The sequence below is a fragment of the Cynara cardunculus genome (assembly GCF_001531365.2).
Source record: "Cynara cardunculus var. scolymus isolate 2C chromosome LG 9, CcrdV1, whole genome shotgun sequence".
NCBI lineage: Eukaryota > Viridiplantae > Streptophyta > Magnoliopsida > Asterales > Asteraceae > Cynara > Cynara cardunculus.
In genome coordinates, this window is record NC_037536.1 from 8,445,813 (window position 1) to 8,465,382 (window position 19,570).

Below are 19,570 nucleotides of genomic sequence, written 5' to 3' on the forward strand. Positions count from 1 at the left end.
GTACACGTTTAAGATATTTGAACAACTCAGTCCAATGTTTGCAATTTGAAAAATCTCAACCCACCTAAACCGAAGTGCAACTCAACCAACCAAACCGTACAGGTTGATTGAGTTGAAACTTTGGTAAATCAAAATATTCTCCTATTCTCGTTACCTTGAATATGTAGTTTTTTTTTTGTAATAATCAATCATTTGGTACAACTTATACATACTCCTTCTTAATTATATCATATTCAATTGTTTTTCCCAATTTATTTATACATGTTCACATTTGCTGAACATATACAAGGAGTTATATAAATACTGAGACGAGATTGAAAATATATGTATATGTAGAAGGTAAGTTATGATGTAATTGTCTAATGTACATATTAATACTGTATTAACAATCATATTAAATCCAAGAAATAAAGTGATATCAGATTTATCAGGTTGAGTTGGACTCAAATGACCGTAATTCAGTTTCAATCCGATACCCATCTATTTGAATATTTTACAACTCAATTAAACATTGAGTTATTTTATATTAAGTTGTCTTGGGTTTGTAGGACAATTGTCCTGTCCCACATTTTACAGGGTACCAAACACACAGTGGTGTAAAGTTGAAAGGGAACGACGTATAGAGTGAAATGCGTGCCGTTAACTCCGAATTGGTTTAGGAAGGAAAATTGTGACCCTGTTGACGGAGCACCGTGAACGTGATGACGGAGAGGAGGAATATTGATGATGGAGTGGAAGAATATAGAGAAACTCCTTCGCCAGCACCAACTTCCAAATTTCATAATTCAACTTCTTCGCTTTCTCAGTTCCATTTCTCTCTCACACAGTTTCACTCAAAAACACACATTGGCGTTTACATTAAAATCATCTGCTACTAATTGTAATTGGTAGCAGAGTAGGGATTTGGATTCTAATGGAGGAACGGACAAAGGGGAAGAAGATGAATAGTAGTTCAGGGAGACAACTGAAGGCTATGCTTCGGAAGAACTGGCTTCTAAAAATTCGTCATCCTTATATCACTCTTGCCGAGGTTATTCAATCAATCGTTTGTCACTCTGTGTTTTTGCAAACATGATTACTTTGGATTTATTGTTGAATTCGAGTTTAATATGCTATTTTCCAAACGATTATCATGCTTTCTGTTGAATTCTGTCAGTTGAATGTCTGGTCTGGGGTTTTCCTGATAATCTTTGTGCTTAATCTTCTTTCTTTTGAAAGAATACGTTTCCTTGTTTCGTTTTCCATCTTATGTTCACCTAGCCAGAAGGCATAAATTTGATTGACACACACACATAATATTGAATTTTTCTTTGGTATATAGTTCATTGAAGAGTATAAATTTTGTGACCATCAAACGCCCTACAGTTCCTTATGCAAAAAAAATGTTTGTTATCACAGCATTTTCTTCATAACGATACCATATCACTTCAAAAAAGAAGTAAAAAAAGATGACTTCTGTGGTAAGATTGATGGTTTCTGTGTATTTACTTACCGTTTGCGGAAAGACTCTGCCAGCCTGATTCTCCTTGTTAAGTACAGATATGATATGCAATTAAGATGCACTTCTTTTGTAATTAAAAGTAATCAGTATTAAAACTACATTTCATCAAAGCGGTACTTATAAATTTTCAGAATATCTGGAGCCATAAAAATGATGTTAAACATTTATAACAATATTGAAACTCAAAGTTCTTGAGGAAATAATAGGGGGTAAGTTATGAGAATTTGACTCTCGGTATGAAATCTAAGAAGTTAATAGTGGAGTGAATTGTTTTATTGCTTTCTATCTGCAGCTTTAGTCCTACTGGGGGCTTCATCTATGCAATAGGCAGAATTTAGAACTTGACAACATGACGTTTTTTTCTATTCTATGGCCAGGTTCTGCTTCCCTTGGTGGTGATGCTAATGTTAATAGCCGTAAGGACACAAGTTGATACAAAGATCCACCCTGCTCAATCGTATGTATTTACGGTCTATATTCCATCTCCATGGTTTATCAATTAATTTCTTTTCCATTCCGAAGCTTAAATACAAATCTTGACATTTCCATGTTTGGTTAAAAATGGCACCCCTTAAGGATTGATCACTCAAGAACCACAAGGCACAGATTCTATTACTGTTTTTTAGATCCCACTACTAGTTGGAGAAATTTTCTTCTCCCCCATATTAATTTCAGTTATATGAGTCACCGGACTGCAAGATTTCAGTTTGATCTAAACAGAAACTTGTATATGTAAGATAGTCTGTAGCACATTTCTTCACTAAAAATAAAATGAGAACTAATCTGAAGGCTTTTGTCTTATCCAAAAGCATAGCTGATGTGAGGTTAAGCACATGTATACATTTCTTGCTTCACATTCTTTGAACATTCAACTTTCAAGGATAGTTGATGAAGATGCGTGAAAATGACCAAGTGAAATATGATTAGCCTGCTTTATCTGATGCCATTATCTGCTTCTTTGGGGAGTGACCTTATGTTGCAAAATCTTTGTAGGTACATTAAAAAAGAGACATTTGTGGATGTGGGGAAGAGCTATATATCTCCAACTTTTAATCAAGTTCTGGAATCATTGTTGGCCAGTGGTGAATATTTGGCTTTTGCACCTAACACAAGTGATACAAGGTTGATGATTGACATTTTATCATATAAATTTTCCTTAATGAAGGTATGCTGAACTGATAATCTTGTTTCATATTTTGGTATTTGCCATTCTTTACCGAATAATGCTATAACCCTCTAATTGAACTCCAAAAATTCATTCTAAGTCACACTTGGCGTAATTTAAGCACCACATGATCCACCTGCGAGAGTTTGAATACCATTAGATTACGCCAAGTGTCAATTAGAAGGATTATATCCCTCCTTTGATCTTTATACCGTTTAGATGTTTTCATATGATTTTTAATTACTTGATGTTTGTTTGTATCTTCTAATAATTTATTATCTACATAGCAGTCATGCCTTTGCTTTATGCTTCCTATATTGTACCACTCATGCTGGCAGACATATATTCAAAGAAATTAAATATCTAATACAGTTGAATGGTAACTAAAATATGCATATTGCCATTCATTGGCAACCCCGTCTGCTCTTTACCCGATTACGCACTTCAAATTAATTATTAACGAGTAGCTAGCTCCACTTTGGCTATCCCAGATGCCGAACTATAAGACATCACATTATGACCCTATTTAAACTTTTTTCATATATTACTCTTTGGTAGCCTGCTAAGATTTTCACCTCATCTGTAGTGCCGTAGCCTGTTTTCGGTATTCTGTAGAATGGTATAATCTGACAAAGCATGTGAAATTCTGGAATATCGCTTCTATACTTGTTAGCAGGTGACTGGATGTTGCTTGTAGTTGAGAGAGCACATCACAAAGATATAGTATCTGGAAATTATTAATTTAAGAAGCCTGTTACTTCGAATATTATTCAACCATCATTTTGGTCGTAAAGTGCTGTCTTGAAAAATGAAAAAACAGCTTACTACTGTTCCATTACTTTTAAGCCACACATGCGAACTTGAAAATACTTTTTATATTAAAACATTTTATGATCAGTACTATTTCATACGCTGCTTACTTTTCATATTCTGTTCTGTTTGTAGATTCAGGTTTCTTGTCTTGTACATAAGTTTGTAGCAGTGTTGCTTTTTGGGAATGCCTAAAACCATTTTCTTTGAGGACTCTTTTTATAAGACCAATGTTTTCTTAATTCTGTCATGGAGAGAACCAAAAGTTTATGTTGGAGATAGTCCGGTGGTTTTTAAAGTTTAGTTTCTCTGTTATATATAACTCTACATTCGTAATTGCAGCTGGTTACAAAAGTATACAAAGATGAATTAGAGCTCGAGACTTATTTAAAATCAAATCTCTATGCTGCTTGCAGTGAAGTGAAGTGAGTGATATCCTTCTTTCTCTCTTTCTCTTTATGCTATCTTGTTTGCATTTTCTGGCACCATTCAAACATAAAATGTCGTCGAATTTTTGGTGGGCAAGTTACTAAAAAGTAGGCATAGCATGTGGAAAGTCATGATTTGCTGTCAATACCTTTAATTATGCATGAAAAGAGAGATTGTGTTGTGAATTTCTCATAATTTGGAAGTGTCACTAATGGGCTATTCATACAAGGTGTTTCGGGGAAAAAGATGGCAACTACCGAAACATACCAATCTACTCCTAAACTTTAGGGCACAAAATATCTACCAGCTAACTTCTAGGAAACATGGTATAAGAATTCCTGGTATTGACTGACACCTATTTAGGAGAAAGATCATTTGTATTTTTTACACTGCCCTGAAGCTAGTAAATAAGTATCATGCATTTCCAGCTTGGCAATGATTCCCTGGAATCTAGCACACTTGAGTCCCCATGTGAAACATTTGCTAATAATTCTCTTGAGGGAACATATGGTTAGTGTGGATCAACCGACTCTCCAGCTTCTCCTTGATGAATTGCATCATGTACATCTGTCTTGATGTGTTTAGTTTGGTTATTTTTGTACTAGGTCATGTGCAATGCTAGTTGCCGATTTGTGGCCATAGTAAACTTTTATTAGTCCACCACATTTAATCTCAAATCTTCCAATATAATTTTTGGCCATACCAACTCATAGGCACCTTGTGCCATTGCTTCAAGCTCAATTTCTCCACCTGTTCAGAATACAACATCTGTGTAGGCATCAAGACAAGTGAGAGTTTTTCTTATTCATCCTCTCTTTCCCAGGGTTAGGCTTTAGGTAATGCAACACCTAGTATGCAACTTGGAGCTGAATTTTCTCGGGATTGATGAATTGACTTCTGAAACTTAGAGTATGCTATGGGTGGTCAGTTGTAGATGACATAGATAAGGTTCCCAACCATCTTTTGATACATCTCTTTGTTTACTTTTTGTACTCTAATACCCTGTCTAAGCTTAGAATGCGTCCTTGAGAAGATCTGTTACATGTTTTCCTGGTGGGAAATAAAAATCACTTGTTTGGAATGAGCTACCTCAATCCCAAGAAAATATTTAAACCTTCCTAAGTCATTCATTTCAAATTCTTTGGTCGGATAGTGCTTTAGGTTCTTTTCTCTTTTTGTCATTTCCAGTAATAATGTCTTCTACATAGACTATGACAGCCATGACTTCCCTGCATGATGAGAAGAGTGTGATCTCTTTTGACTTCGCCTATATCCCCTAGATAACATCACTTTGATAAACCTCCCAACAAGGCATGGGGTAATTATTTCAAGCTGTACAAGGCCTTCCTTATTTACGTACCTTGTCTCCTTTGCTTCCTCCAAACCTAGGTGGAATGCTCATATATTTTTTCTCTTTCAAGTTCCCAAGAAGACAAGCCTAGGCCCATACGCAGTCAAGGTCAAACGCCTTAGTGAGCCTCATGAATACGCCTGGCCTCGACCTTCAAAAAGCCCCAGAACTTGAGCCTTATGCGCCTCAACGCCTAGGTGCAGTTTTCACAACTTTAGCATTATTTAAATCATACTGTTGTAAATCCCATTAAAAACCGGTCTCAAGTGACCACGAGACTCTCATAGTGTTCATATTTTGCAACCACACAGAAGTCTCCTCTAGTCAACTCCATATCTCTGTGTACCCCCTTAGGAACTAGCCTTGATTTCAACTAGTCTTGGTCTTGATTTCATAAATCAAGGCCGTGTCATGGAATTTAGAATACATTTGATCCAGGGCTTACAAGATGGCTTTTGCTAGGTAGAAACTAGAAACATATAGGTATTACTGATTTCATGTGTCATGAGATTTCACACCCAAAACATCATCATGGAATCTTATTATCTGCATCTTTCTTAGAGCCAACTCCCAATAAATGGCCCAACTTCCCTTTTCCTTTCAAAAAGGCCCGAACAGGTTGAGAGACCACTTGAGATAGTTGCAACTATTGACTCTACAGACTGCCTGAATATTCCGCAAGTTACTCATAGAGTTGGAACTTGGTCTTCTGCATTTTGGTAATGTCTGGAGGTAGAAGAAAAATACGTCCTTTGACGTGGCTGTCGACAATGAAGGTCAACGACAATAATAAATTGGAATGTGGCAATTGAGGCCGAGATACTATCATTGATTAGGGTTAGAAAAAATTCCCAGGAAAACGTGCCTAAAGCTTTGAAACATGTTGTGCAAGAGAGAACTTTATTTTGTATTTCTCATAGTTTACTTGGGCCACTAATGGGTCTTTATACAAGTTGTTCTGGAGGAAAAAATAGCAATTGCATAGGACATACAAATCTACACCTAAACTTTAGGAAGCAAAATATGTACACGATAATTTCTACAAAACAAAATATAAACAAGATTCCTGGTGTTGATAGACCACTATTAAAGGAGAACAATCCTCTAATTGTTCACACTTCTTGGTCGTATTAAGTATTATGCTGTATTTGACTTGGTTTTATATGCATTTTTGTAGAATCAAGTACATAGTGTTGGCAAAAGTCTTAGAAATAGAATATGTAACTAACTTATTTGCTTTACATTAGTTGTGGCCAGTAACATTGGAAGCTGAATCCCATTATTATTATTTCCCTTTCTCGATTACTACTTATTTTCTTGCTCTTCTTTACATCGTTGACTAGACAAAATGACGCTATACGAAAACACAAATCGTCAGTCCCACATACCTAGCATTTTAAGGATTACTGAAAATTTTGTGCTTAATTTATTTCTCTTATATGGCTGTCTTTGAGAATTTCATGATGCTCATGTATAACTGTGTTTGAACTGATAGAAGGGCCGTTTCCCCACTTGTTTGTAGTTTATTGGTATAATTGGCACCCTCATCATATTAGGTGTGATTTTAGCTTGATATATGATAACTAAAGCGGTTTGTTTATTCTTGGTATAGGAACTGTTCGAATCCAAAAATCAAAGGAGCAATAGTGTTTCATGGTCAAGGTCCTAATTTATATGACTACAGCATTCGTCTCAACCACACATGGGCTTTTTCCGGATTTCCAGATGTTAAAAACATCATGGATATTAATGGTCCCTATGTCAATGACTTGGAACTGGGCCTCAATCAGATACCAATTCTGCAGTATGGCTACAGCGGTTTTCTAACTGTATGATTCAAATTTTGATCTGGGTTATTTACTCCTTAAGTTTAATTATATCATTACATGCTAAATGAGGGGTGGTGAAGACGAAGCTATAACTGTTATTGCTTTTTAAGTATAAAATTCTTCTCCAAATTAGCTGAAAAGACTTATATAGGATAGGAAGAGTCCTTTCTGCTTAGTGTTAGATATTGCTTGATGGGATCTATAGTGCTCTAATAGTTTCTTCATTATTTTGCAGCTCCAACAAGTCATGGATTCATTTATCATTTTCTATGCACAACGAAAGGCGGCTAATGTAGTAAGTGACGACACCTTTGACCCAAGTGAGTCGCCAATGTCCAAATATATTGTGTCCAACTCACTCAAGATACCGTGGAGTCAATTCACGCCATCAACCATAAGGCTAGCTCCGTTTCCAACTCGTGAATATACTGATGATGAGTTCCAGTCCATCATCAAGGATGTCATGGGAATCCTGTATGTATCCCATATTTTATGTTGGTATTTTGTGAGCTTGGTGATTCAGTAGAATCATTCTTGTAGATATTTCCTTCTCTATCAGAAGGAATTTTTTTTATCTATTTGACATAGTTGGTAATGGCAGGKACTTATTGGGGTTTCTTTTTCCAATCTCTCGCCTAATTAGCTATTCGGTTTTTGAGAAGGTTTGATATATTTCTCATGGTTTCTATATTAATCGTGTATGCCAACTAAATTCAACTTTCTTATGTATGTATACTTGTTTCTTGCGTTTACCAATTAGCTTGTTGCTTCAGAATGTTCTATATTGAGCTTGCTTTGGACTTTAATACTTCAGGAGCAGAAAATAAAGGAAGGCCTCTACATGATGGGACTGAAGGATGAGATATTCCATCTTTCTTGGTTTATTACGTACGCTTTACAGGTGATTTGCTTTTAAAAGGAATTACTGTTGTTCCCATGTTTGTGCATAACATGAGTTAAGTTTGTAGAGGTTCCATTTATACAAGCCTTAATTGATTATATTAGGTGACTACCATCTGTTTCTTATGATTTATGTTTTCTGTAGTTTGCAGTTTCATCCGGAGTCATCACTGTTTGCACAATGGGCACACTGTTTAAATACAGTGATAAGTCATTGGTATTCATGTATTTCTTTCTGTTCGGACTCAGTGCGATAATGTTATCCTTCCTGATCTCTACTTTCTTCACACGAGCAAAATCAGCTGTGGCAGTTGGAACACTTGCTTTTCTTGGAGCCTTCTTTCCCTATTATACAGTGAATGATGAAGCTGTTTCGATGTAAGCTGTCAAGATATGAGAATATCAGGGTTGATTTGATAATGTGATCAATGATTGATGCCAGAAGCTCTTTCAGAATGTATGTTGCTCATAATGGACATCTGTTTACTTGTAGGGTCTTAAAAATATTGGCTTCTTTGCTTTCACCAACAGCATTTGCTTTAGGGTCAGTCAATTTTGCCGATTATGAGCGTGCACATGTTGGACTCCGTTGGAGCAACATTTGGCGGGTATGTTCTTTTATTGCCATTCACTTTCCCACTTCAAAAATATGTTGGTTAATTCATATCTAAACTGACTATGTTTCTACCCTGTAGGCATCTTCTGGAGTGTGCTTCTTAATCTGTCTGATTATGATGGTGCTTGACTCTTTACTGTACTTTGCAGTTGGCCTGTATCTGGATAAGGTATATTTTCTGTTTTTTGATCTTAAATCAATGAATCTGTATTGCTGAAAATCAGTTTTACAGGTGCCATTGACCTGTATCAAACTTTTAATGGTATAACAAGATATGGTCTTTGTCAATTCATTGGAGAACTTGGGTTTCATTTCTTAACATGCCATACCTATTGTAATGGAAGTTGTAGCAATCAATATAAAATGAGCATCCCAATAAGAGCACAATGTATTTTCACATCTTCCTCTTTGTGGGGGCAATTATCAATTTATTAGACACTAATTAAAGGTTTATTTTTAACGTTTACCTAATCAGGTTCTTCATAAGGAGAATGGAATGGTGTACCCATGGAACTTCATCTTGCCAAAAAGCTTTTGGTGGAACAGAAATGCAAATAAACAGTTTGCTTCTAGTTTAGAAGTTAATGGTGATAATCAAGAGAAGTGCACTTCATCTCAGTCGACAATGGAAGCGATAAGCTTAGATATGAAGCAGCAAGAGGTGGATGGCAGGTGGACGTCTTAAATATGAATTTCTATGTACTCTAGCTTGCATACACACATACACATACACACATTTATAAATATATATATATATATATATATCTATATATATATATTGTTCTACCTGTCTGATTGCTTCCCTAGGAACTAGGATGATATAACCCCTGTAGAGTCTAGAGGCCATATTTTCAATAATAATCATACTTCGTATTATTCTACTGATTTCTTCTGTATTTGACGTCACCTGCAACTCAATATGTTTTTTTCTAACTACCTTCAATGTAGACAAAGAAAATCGAATGCAGGTTATATAAAACCTTCAATTACAGGAGACAACGTTCAAGGGTTCTGAAAATATTGGCTGATTACATAGAATTGTAGCTCGTTCAATGTCCAAAGTTACACACACAAGTATAGTGTTAAAAGTCAAAAAATTTAAGTATTTACAATAAATGTCGTGATACATAATGTTGTTCCCTGTCATACGTTGTTTGGAAGAGGGCGCTTTTGTAACTTATTTTAGCATTCATACAACATAGGAACATTGTTATGTACAGTTAGAAACTAAAATGTCCAGCCTCTCTGCCTCAACATGTCATACTTCATATATTTTTTCTCATATGTGTAGTGCCATACATGAGTGCTTGCTGGTGCCTTTTGATGAAATAGTAAGGATTGTAAAGGATAGACAATCGCTCCATTGTAGATTCATACATATTCTCTTATATCCATGTTCTTTGTGTGAGTAATTGTTTTTACATCCATGTTCTTTGGGAAGTAATTTTCTAGATCCATGTCGTTTCTGCAGATGCATCCAAATCAGGAACCTGCACAAGGTGTATAGTAGCAGCAAGGGGAAGTGTTGCGCTGTTGATTCTTTACAGCTTACATTATATGAAAACCAACTACTTGCACTTCTAGGTAGCTGCATTCCACTTTACTTGATGTATATCTCATCTTACATGATGTATCACAGTTTTATGTACAGGTGCTATAATTTCATCAGAATGAAATTTATAGAGATTTACATATAATATATCGGGCTGCATTAGATATCTATGTGTATATAATCTTCATTTTGTTCTGCTATATTTCTTTATGGCTTTGGCCTTTGAGTGGTAGCTTTTTCTATATTGAAATACATGCTAATTGGTTTCATAGGACATAATGGTGCTGGAAAGAGCACAACTATTTCCATGCTCGTTGGCCTTCTTGCTCCTACTTCTGGAGATGCCTTGGTTTTTGGAAGAAGTATCTTAACAGACATGGTAAACTTGTTTTCCAGAGTTTTTTGGTTCTATATTATCATGAGTGCTAGAAACTTCTCTCTTTTTTGTGCCTTTTTATGCATCTTTGGGTGAATTGATTTAGGGGTTTGTAAAAAGCTCTTGATAGTGTAACTGATTAAACTGCGACATTTCATGGAAATGATGATCAGGCATACCGGTTGTGTTATTTTCTTCCCATTACATGTTTTTCATGTGAATCTTAGAGAGCTTCACTTACTGAAGGAGCATAGGCGTTATAATGCAAAAACACGGTTTATGTCATAATGGAATCAGAGGGATGAAAGAGTCATCATCAGTAGCTATGGTTACCAAAATTCTATTTGTTCTTTATAACTTTGTTTTTGAATTTTTATAATATATATACATATATTTTGTTGTGTGGATGTAAGCATCTACTGTTGGCATACAACATAAATTGAGTTACCATATTAACTTATGCTCTGCATAGTCTTTTGAATGAGCTGCCTTATGTTCTTTCTTTTATCATTTCTCTTTCCTTTCAGTCTCCTAGTGCCAAGTTTTGGGCTCGATTGTAACAAAAAGAAAGAATATTTTGCAGCCTTGTTGTATCTTACTTCTTGTTCTTTGGTACTAATGGTTATCGTTCACAAAGTACACCAAATAAGTTGCTTTTGTGGAAAATTGTTTCAAATTTCTAGTCACAATTTTATTCTTCTTATTACTATTATTATCTATTTTATTTTTCTGCAGGATGACATACGGAAGAATTTGGGTGTTTGTCCCCAATATGACATCCTTTTCCCAGAGTTGACGGTAAGCAAGCACCTTTTGTTGGGTCTGTGGGTTTCTTTTGGCTGATTATTTTTTGATCGGCATCAACTAGTATCATGCACAAATGATTGATTCTGTATAGACGATTAAGTTTTCATCTCGTTAATAGATAACATATTGCATGACCGTTATGGATATTGTTTCCTTTCTTTTGTTTCTCATTTTATCAACATCCCCTTTTTGTGATTGTTGAAGCCTTTCCTTTTTAACATTTTTAGAAGTCTTGCACCTTCTCTTTGTTTACTTTTCTTGTTTAGCATCATTCAACATTGTTATATGCATGCTTTCTACAACCCTCTGGATGCCCCTTGATGTGTCAAATCGCTTGCTGGTTTGATGAAAATGGGAAAGAACCACTAACGGTATTACATCTTGTGTCATGTTGACTGGAGGCCCTTTATAACTTGATTTACTTGATTGAAAGAACAAGGATGACTAGAAGAGAAATTGAGAGAGGGAGGGAAGTCTGAGGTTGCCCTATTCAGGTATTCCACCAACTTACACATCCTGCAACAACTTTCCCTCCCAAATTTTCTTAAGCTTCAGCTGAGTGACATTTATCTAGTTCACCCCTTCATAAGAACATTAGGACAGCTAACTTCTTTATTCTCTATACCACTAACTATTAGTTCCTAATACTAACATATCCCTTTTGATGCGTAGGTGGATGGGTAAAAAGAGGGATAAGACTAGGGTGAGATTAATAATCTGATTAGATCAAGGATAAAGTACTTAAATGCCACCAAGATTTAACCAAATTGGCGAAGGTTGATGTTACTAGTGATAAAGCAACAACACCACACTAGCAACAATCAAGAATAGATTCCTTTTGTGTATGAACACTCAAAACAGCTTCACAAGCTATTGTAAACTCATTATTAAAAAAAAAGATGCTTTCCAGCTACAACTTGGAACCCCATATATAGGGCTGGTAGATAAACATAACTCTTGAAAAATGAGAAGACTAAAGGAAGACCAAAAGTTGGAAAACAATTAAAGGACTATTAATGAAGCATAAATGCGGAAGAATCTTAATCTCCTTTGGGCTGGCAGAAAATTATACTCCTCCCTTTAATTGTTTCGAACCCAAAATAAGAGTCTGAATCAAACCCAAGGTGAGCCGGAGACATAAAATGGGCTGGTCTTGTACCGGCTGAAAATAACATGGATGCCACTTCATCAACCTCCTCTGGTTGGGAAGGATTTGCCCTCAAATCTTCCAATGGACCATCTTCAAGATAAGGAGAAAGATCTCCAACATTGAAAGTTGCTGATATGTTTGTATTCCCAGGTAACTCTAGTTTGTAGGCAATATCTCCAATCCTTGCCAACACCTTATATGGTCCATCTCCTCTCGCCATTAGCTTGTTCTTCCGTTTTAAAGGAAATATTTCCTTCCTTAAGTGCAACCACACGAGATCTCCTTGTTCAAAGAGAGCCTTCTTGCGATGCTTGTTGGCCTTTTTCTTGTACAAATTGTTGACATGTTCAATCTTTGCTTTGACTTGTTCATGAATCTTTTGCATTTCTTTGGCTCGAGTTGATGCCTCAAAGTGAACTTCACTACCCTTAGGCAGTTGTATCAGATCAATAGGGGTGAGAGGATTCACTCCATAGTTCACTTCAAATGGTGTGCATCCAATAGCATAAGTTGGAGATCGGTTATAAGCAAACTCAGCAAAAGAAAGTTTAATGCCCCAATCTTTCAAGGACTTGCTCACCATACTTCTTAGCAAGGTTGTGAGTGTTTGATTAGTTACCTCCATTTGTCCATCCGTTTGCGTATGATAGATAGTGCTGAACAATAACTTGGTGCCCAATAACTTCCACAATGATTTCCAAAAGTAATTCAAGAACTTGACATCTTTGTCAGAAACTATGGTTTTAGGGACTCCATGAAGACGCACAATTTCTTTAAAAAATAAATCAGCAACATGAATGGCATCATCTGTTTTGTGACATGGAACAAAGTGTGCCATTTTGGAGAAATGATCCACCACAACCATTATAGCATTTTTCCCACGTTGAGTACGGGGCAAAGCCACAATGAAATCCATAGAAATATCTTCCCATGGTTGAGAAGGAACAGGTAATGGAGTATACAAGCCTTGATGAAACTGGCTTTTAGCTTGATGACATGTTGCACACCTAGCAATAATACTAGATGACCCGGTTCAAATCTTTCTAGTAACAATTTCATTTAATTTTTAATGACTATACAACTAATATTGGGCTATTTGATGCCCTTGGGCTTGGGATGCCCTGGGCTGCCGCCCGGGCTGCCCAACCATAGGGCCAGCCCTGACGCAAGGGTTTCTTGTAATTTTTTCATAGTTCTTTTATCTTATTCGACATGTTTAAAGGCATATGTTTTCATTCTTGATATCCTTGCAGATGATAACTTGGCTTTGAACTTTACTTATTCAGGTGAAGGAACATTTGGAAATTTTTGCTAATATAAAAGGAGTGAACGAGGAATCCATGGAGAGCAGTGTAACTGAAATGGTTGACGAAGTTAGTTCCTGAACTATACTAAGATAGTTTATTCCCTTAAAGTCTGCACTGTAACTCATAGTTATGACCTGTTACTATTTGGTTCTGCTTGATTTAAAATCACTAACTCATGATATCTTTCCTGAATCATATATTATGGCACCCTGCATATGATTAATCCTCTACTTTGCTGAATTAAGATGTAGCTAAAAATCTGGACCATCGTATTGACTATTATTTCACTAATTTATATGTTGATCCCACTTTTCTGAAACTAATCAGCCTCAATGCTAATTGCTTCATCATCTTATTTGTAACTACATATGAGTGATTGGATACTATTGCATGTTGTCAACTGGATTTTTATAATTACTTTTTGCATGCTTCACTAGATTTAATAGTTCATCTTAACCCAACATGGAATTGGTGACAGGTTGCTCCTGGACTCTTTGTAGCTCATATTTAATAAAACTCGTTAGGTTAGGTATTTGTGATTCTTTGAGGTCCTTGATAGTTGGAGGTCACAAGAGAAAAATATATCTATTGTGATAACTTTAGGCTTCATTTGTTTTGCTCACTTATCTCCATCAATTTTTTGTTGATGTGAGGAGTGGAGATGGGAGCCACAAAATGATGATGGAAAGTGGTTCTAATTTATATGATAATATTACTTATTCAACAAATTCGATTGATTTATCCGAGTTGATTTTCTGTTAAGAAGCAAAATAAGGAAAATAAATGAAGATGGAGAACAGTGTGAAATCTTCTTTGGCTTTTAGCAAAGGGGAATATGTATGCTTGCTTAGTTTAACTATATCCATCTGTTGTTTTCAAAACCTTCTTTGGCTATTAGGTGGGATTGGCAGATAAACTTAATACTTACGTAAGTGCTCTTTCTGGAGGCATGAAAAGGAAGTTGTCCCTTGGCATAGCATTGATTGGAGATAGTAAGGTAAGGTGTGGATATAAGTGAGGTGCAATATTTGTTTGTCAATCATATAATTCTTGTTCTTTTTTTTCTTAGGTTGTTATTCTTGATGAACCAACTAGTGGAATGGATCCATACTCCATGCGATTGACATGGCAACTTATCAAAAGAATAAAGAAAGGTAGGATAATACTGTTAACGACACACTCGATGGATGAAGCTGATGTACTTGGCGACCGCATAGCAATTATGGCTAATGGTTCTTTGAAATGCTGCGGAAGGTTTCTATCAACTTTCCTTGTTTTGTGCAAACATCCAGACTTGTGATTTTTGTAGCTCATTAAAACATATCTTTTACTGTTTTTGTTAACAGTAACAAGTTACATCACTGGGCATTTATGCATAAGCAAGAATAAAGAACCATCGATTTCTTAATAACTTGATTTCTTACTATGGTACTCAAAGTTTGTTTACGTTTCCAAATTCAAACCTATGCTTCATTCTCAATGTTAATGCGATGTCGATATATATTTTCTTGATTTATGTTTTTAGCTAACGTTATAGTCTCCTATTTTATTGTTTTTTATTTTTACATTGATGGATTACTAATTTTTTACTTTAAAGAGAAAACAATAATTGTCAGAAAGAAGATTTATAAGCAGGAGAACGTAATAGCTCTGGTTTGCTCATTTTAAGCTGAAACATCAATGATTATATATTAAATATTCCTTTTTTGAGCAGTTCTCTCTTCTTGAAGCATCAGTATGGGGTTGGTTATACTCTTACTTTGGTGAAGGTGTGTTATCTTTGCTCCTCAAGTTGCTTTGGTCTCCTAATTGTGGTTTAATTTAATATATTACTCTTTCACATTTATTTACATCCACTTTTTGTATCTTATTTTCAGACTTCGCCCGGGGCATCTGCAGCTGCTGATATTGTCTACAAACATATTCCATCAGCAACATGCGTGAGCGAAGTATTTCTCAGACTTTACATGCTTAAATGTTACAGTCTGAGATGTTATGGTTGCTTAATTGATGTTACTTTAATTGATCAATGTTCTCTCAACAACTCATTGAAAAGCATTTTGATCAATATTTTCTTTGTCTACAACGTACTTCTTTTAGTCTGCATTTATCAGATATGTATGCCTCCATGTTGTTGATGTTGATTTTAATTCAGTTGGTTTACTATTTCGGTCTGTTGATACAGGTTGGAACTGAGATTTCCTTCAAGCTTCCTCTGGCATCCTCTGCTTCCTTTGAGTACATGTTTAGGGAAATTGAAAGCTGCATGTCAAAGTCAGATCCTCACTTAATAAGCTTGGAGCATGAGGATTGCACAGATTTTGGTATAGAGAGTTATGGCATATCTGTGACGACCTTAGAGGAGGTATTCTTGAGAGTTGCAGGATGTGACATCAATGACGAGGAGTGCCTGGAGGGAAGAACTACTGTTGCTGTGCTTGATTCTACTCCGTCTCAAACCTGTAATGGTTATGTTGAGGATAAAAGATCAAGTTCCAAATTTTTTGGAAATTATATAGTTGTGGTTGGGCTAATGCTTTCCGCAGTTGGTAGAGCCTGTACTCTTGCCCTTGCTGCAGCCTTGAGTTTTTTAAGTTTCGTAGGTTTGCAATGTTGTTTCCCTTCTGTCATTACGAGATCAACATTCTGGAAACATTCCAAGGCATTGCTCATAAAGAGGGGGATATCTGCTCGCAGAGACCGGAAGACAATTGTTTTTCAGTTGTTAATTCCTGCTATGTTCTTGTTTATTGGTCTTCTCCTGCTAGAACTAAAGCCGCATCCTGATCAACCGTCCATAACCTTCACAACTTCCTACTTCAATCCACTACTTAGTGGTGAAGGGGGTGGTGGTCCCATTCCTTTTGATCTATCTTTGCCTGTCGCGCAAGAAGTATCCTTCCTTTTCATGTCCTTGTTTCTTTTTCTCAGGCTTACCTTTTGTTGTTTGTGTAATGTTTTCATCTTGTGTGCTTTTGGTGAACAGATTTCACATTATATAGAAGGGGGCTGGATTCAAAGGTTTAAAGAGAGCACATATAGGTTTCCTGATCCTAGCAAAGCATTAGAAGATGCTATTGAGGCAGCAGGGCCAACTTTGGGGCCAATCCTTCTTTCCATGAGTGAGTACCTGATGTCCAGCTTCAATGAATCCTATGAGTCAAGGTGCGTATGTTGAAGCTTTCTGTTGCTTTTATTGCATTTGGTGATATCATGCTTCCGTTGAGTTTGGATTTGATTTATGTCACAAACTTAGTGTTATTTTCAACAAAAGATGTAATTGGCATGCGTCGTTAATTCAGTACAATTTAGAAAATTGTTGCAACTTTTCTATATTGAACATTCTTTATGTTTGGTACGCCATATATTCCCTTGCAGTTCAATATGGTTGTAGATTTGCTTTTTCTTTTGAATTAGGTTAGATGCAAAGGTCCTCACAGTTTGCCTGGTTGAAGTTGATTGGGCATATAATGTTTCAATTTGCTTAAAGGCTATCGTAAATCAAAGGGTGTTCCACCAACTGCAGATGGGATCTGTGCCTTCTGCAATATATGCTCATATTAATCATCTCTAAACACTGTCATAACACTGCTCCCATTCAGCTTATTGAATGCGAAGATAGATAGATAGGCTTATTAGGCTAATAACTAATAGGATTTTGTGAGTTTATACAGGATTTTTAGGTACAGGAAACAGATTGAAAAGTTGGTGATAGGTTAGGCTGTGTCTTGGACCCATTATTTCTAGTTCCTTTATATAGGCCCCTATGGCCCAGTGGTTACAACCTCTATCTTTCACAAGAAAAATCAGTTGGCTATCTGAAATATTATATTTGCCCTATGTAAGAGTGGCTTTGCTAGGGAAAATGTTTGCCCTCAAAACTTCATTATTTGTTTCCTGTACTTTGTTGGTGTGCTTGGCAATCTACTGTGTGCCTAATAACATGTTTTGGCATATCTTTTGGCATGCAATCAGGGGTCATATCTCAGGAACAATATTGTAGGTTAATAGTACTATAAGGACTTAACAACATGAGCTTTTGGAAGAATTGTTGATTTAACATTCTTTATGTTAATGTTTCTATATGCAGAGAGGAAACCTCCAAAGGAAGTATCTTCCATCTCTTTTATACCCTGAATAGGAGGCCTACTATGGTTCACAAAAGTGGTTTGATTCGTTAACATAACAAAAGGACCTGTATTTATTTTTCCACAACTTCACGAACAGCTCGAACGTAGGAAGAACCATTTGTAGACCTGTTAAGGGGTTCAGCCACTGGGTGCTGGTTGGGTTCTGTTCCTTAAATAGCTTCCGTTCTTGGACGGTGTAGGGCACTCCCAAACCCCATCGAGCGTGCCTGAGAGCCACGCAGAAAACTCCTTTCTTTCAGTATCACAACCTTTGGTTCCTTATCCATATTCATCACATCAGGCACTTCTAAGGAGGTTTCCAGCTTTGTTACTCGGTGCACACAACAACTCCGAATTAGGGTTTCCACCATGATCTTCCTCTGCACCCAAACCACTCCTAGCAGTCACGCTCGCAGCCATTGATCTCATATCCTTGTTCATCCGCCATTTCCGTAGACAATTTCCCAGCTTTGTTTCTCGAACCACTCGTCAAATGTGACTTGGAGAGAAACCAAATTAACAGCACTAGATTAACAGCAAGAAATTACGAATAAAAAATGCAGAGCATCAAGAGCTTTCTATGAACTGGAAACCCTAGCAAGATCAAAAACGCCCCAAAAAGAGAGAAGTCAAAAAGTCAACAAAATATGACCTCACCCACACAGAAATTGTTGTAACAGGCAAGATTGTAAAGTCCTTTGGTGCTGTCAATGTTTAACAATAGTATAATCTACTTCCTATATTTCTTTTGACAGAAAGTTTGCTTTCGCAAACATTTGCACTTACTGTAGGATCTTTTTCTATGTCCATGCAAAAAGTTGAATGCATTTGCTTTTTGATGAATTCATCGTGTGGTAGTCATAAGTTCTGTGCTATGTGGTACCTACGTAAGTTCTTGCATTTGGAAGCATGTTAGTACTAAATTGATAACACTTATCAGCTTTATGTTCATCTTGATGCAGATATGGGGCTATTGTAATGGACGCACAGAATGATGATGGTAGTATAGGGTACACGGTTCTACACAACAGCACTTGTCAGCATGCTGCTCCAACCTTTATCAATTTAATGAATGCGGCAATTCTTAGGCTTGCCACACTTAATGGGAATATGACCATACAAACACGTAATCATCCACTGCCAATGACACAAAGCCAGCGCCTGCAACGTCAAGTATATTATTCTTTTATTTATGGTTAAATCCTCCCAATAGATGATGAGACCTCTTACCCATCCATATAGAATATTTCTCATGATTCTAAATTTATAATAGAACATCCTTTATAATATGTGCATGACCATGCTGTTTTATTTCAGGCAACATCTACTTTCTATGCATATGGTATATGTTATATTTTTTCTCCAAGTTTCTTTTTGTAGAGCCATGAAGGTCGTCTTGGTGTAGCAATTTTTCTTAATTTAAAGATATGAGATCTATAGTCTTGAGCGGTCAAAATACAAAATAGCGGTCAGGACTGAGATTTGAAATAGCGGTTATTGGGGTGGTATAGAGGTCCAAAAATAGTGGTTCATATAATATTTCTTAGAATTATATATACAATATATGTATGCATACATAACTTAACATATTACATGCATTAATTAAAAAAATAGTTTCAACATCAAAACATCAACTTAAACAAGTTT

The 19,570-nt window shown here is 36.2% G+C and overlaps 1 protein-coding gene across 6 annotated transcripts in view; it reads left to right on the forward strand.

Moving 5' to 3' along the window:
• Window positions 1-667: 667 nt before the first annotated feature.
• LOC112517648 (ABC transporter A family member 1) overlaps window positions 668-19,570 on the forward strand; it is a 45,614-nt gene continuing 26,711 nt past the window's right edge. For 3 of the 6 annotated variants that reach the window (XM_025125012.1, XM_025125017.1, XM_025125015.1), the window contains exons 1-23: window positions 668-1,030; window positions 1,879-1,958; window positions 2,495-2,666; window positions 3,819-3,901; window positions 6,869-7,085; window positions 7,321-7,559; window positions 7,687-7,747; window positions 7,900-7,986; window positions 8,131-8,363; window positions 8,479-8,593; window positions 8,681-8,770; window positions 9,077-9,273; window positions 10,073-10,185; window positions 10,426-10,532; window positions 11,265-11,327; window positions 13,773-13,859; window positions 14,692-14,790; window positions 14,863-15,047; window positions 15,508-15,562; window positions 15,671-15,742; window positions 15,979-16,686; window positions 16,780-16,958; window positions 18,886-19,096. In XM_025125012.1, coding sequence (XP_024980780.1) covers window positions 914-1,030; window positions 1,879-1,958; window positions 2,495-2,666; window positions 3,819-3,901; window positions 6,869-7,085; window positions 7,321-7,559; window positions 7,687-7,747; window positions 7,900-7,986; window positions 8,131-8,363; window positions 8,479-8,593; window positions 8,681-8,770; window positions 9,077-9,273; window positions 10,073-10,185; window positions 10,426-10,532; window positions 11,265-11,327; window positions 13,773-13,859; window positions 14,692-14,790; window positions 14,863-15,047; window positions 15,508-15,562; window positions 15,671-15,742; window positions 15,979-16,686; window positions 16,780-16,958; window positions 18,886-19,096 — 3,570 coding nt within the window. In that variant the 5' untranslated portion in view covers window positions 668-913. Of the gene's footprint in view, window positions 1,031-1,878; window positions 1,959-2,494; window positions 2,667-3,818; window positions 3,902-6,868; window positions 7,086-7,320; window positions 7,560-7,686; window positions 7,812-7,899; window positions 7,987-8,130; window positions 8,364-8,478; window positions 8,594-8,680; window positions 8,771-9,076; window positions 9,274-10,072; window positions 10,186-10,425; window positions 10,533-11,264; window positions 11,328-13,772; window positions 13,860-14,691; window positions 14,791-14,862; window positions 15,048-15,507; window positions 15,563-15,670; window positions 15,743-15,978; window positions 16,687-16,779; window positions 16,959-18,885; window positions 19,097-19,570 lie in introns of those variants that run through there. The other 3 variants (XM_025125013.1, XM_025125014.1, XM_025125016.1) reach the window with 3 other exon arrangements.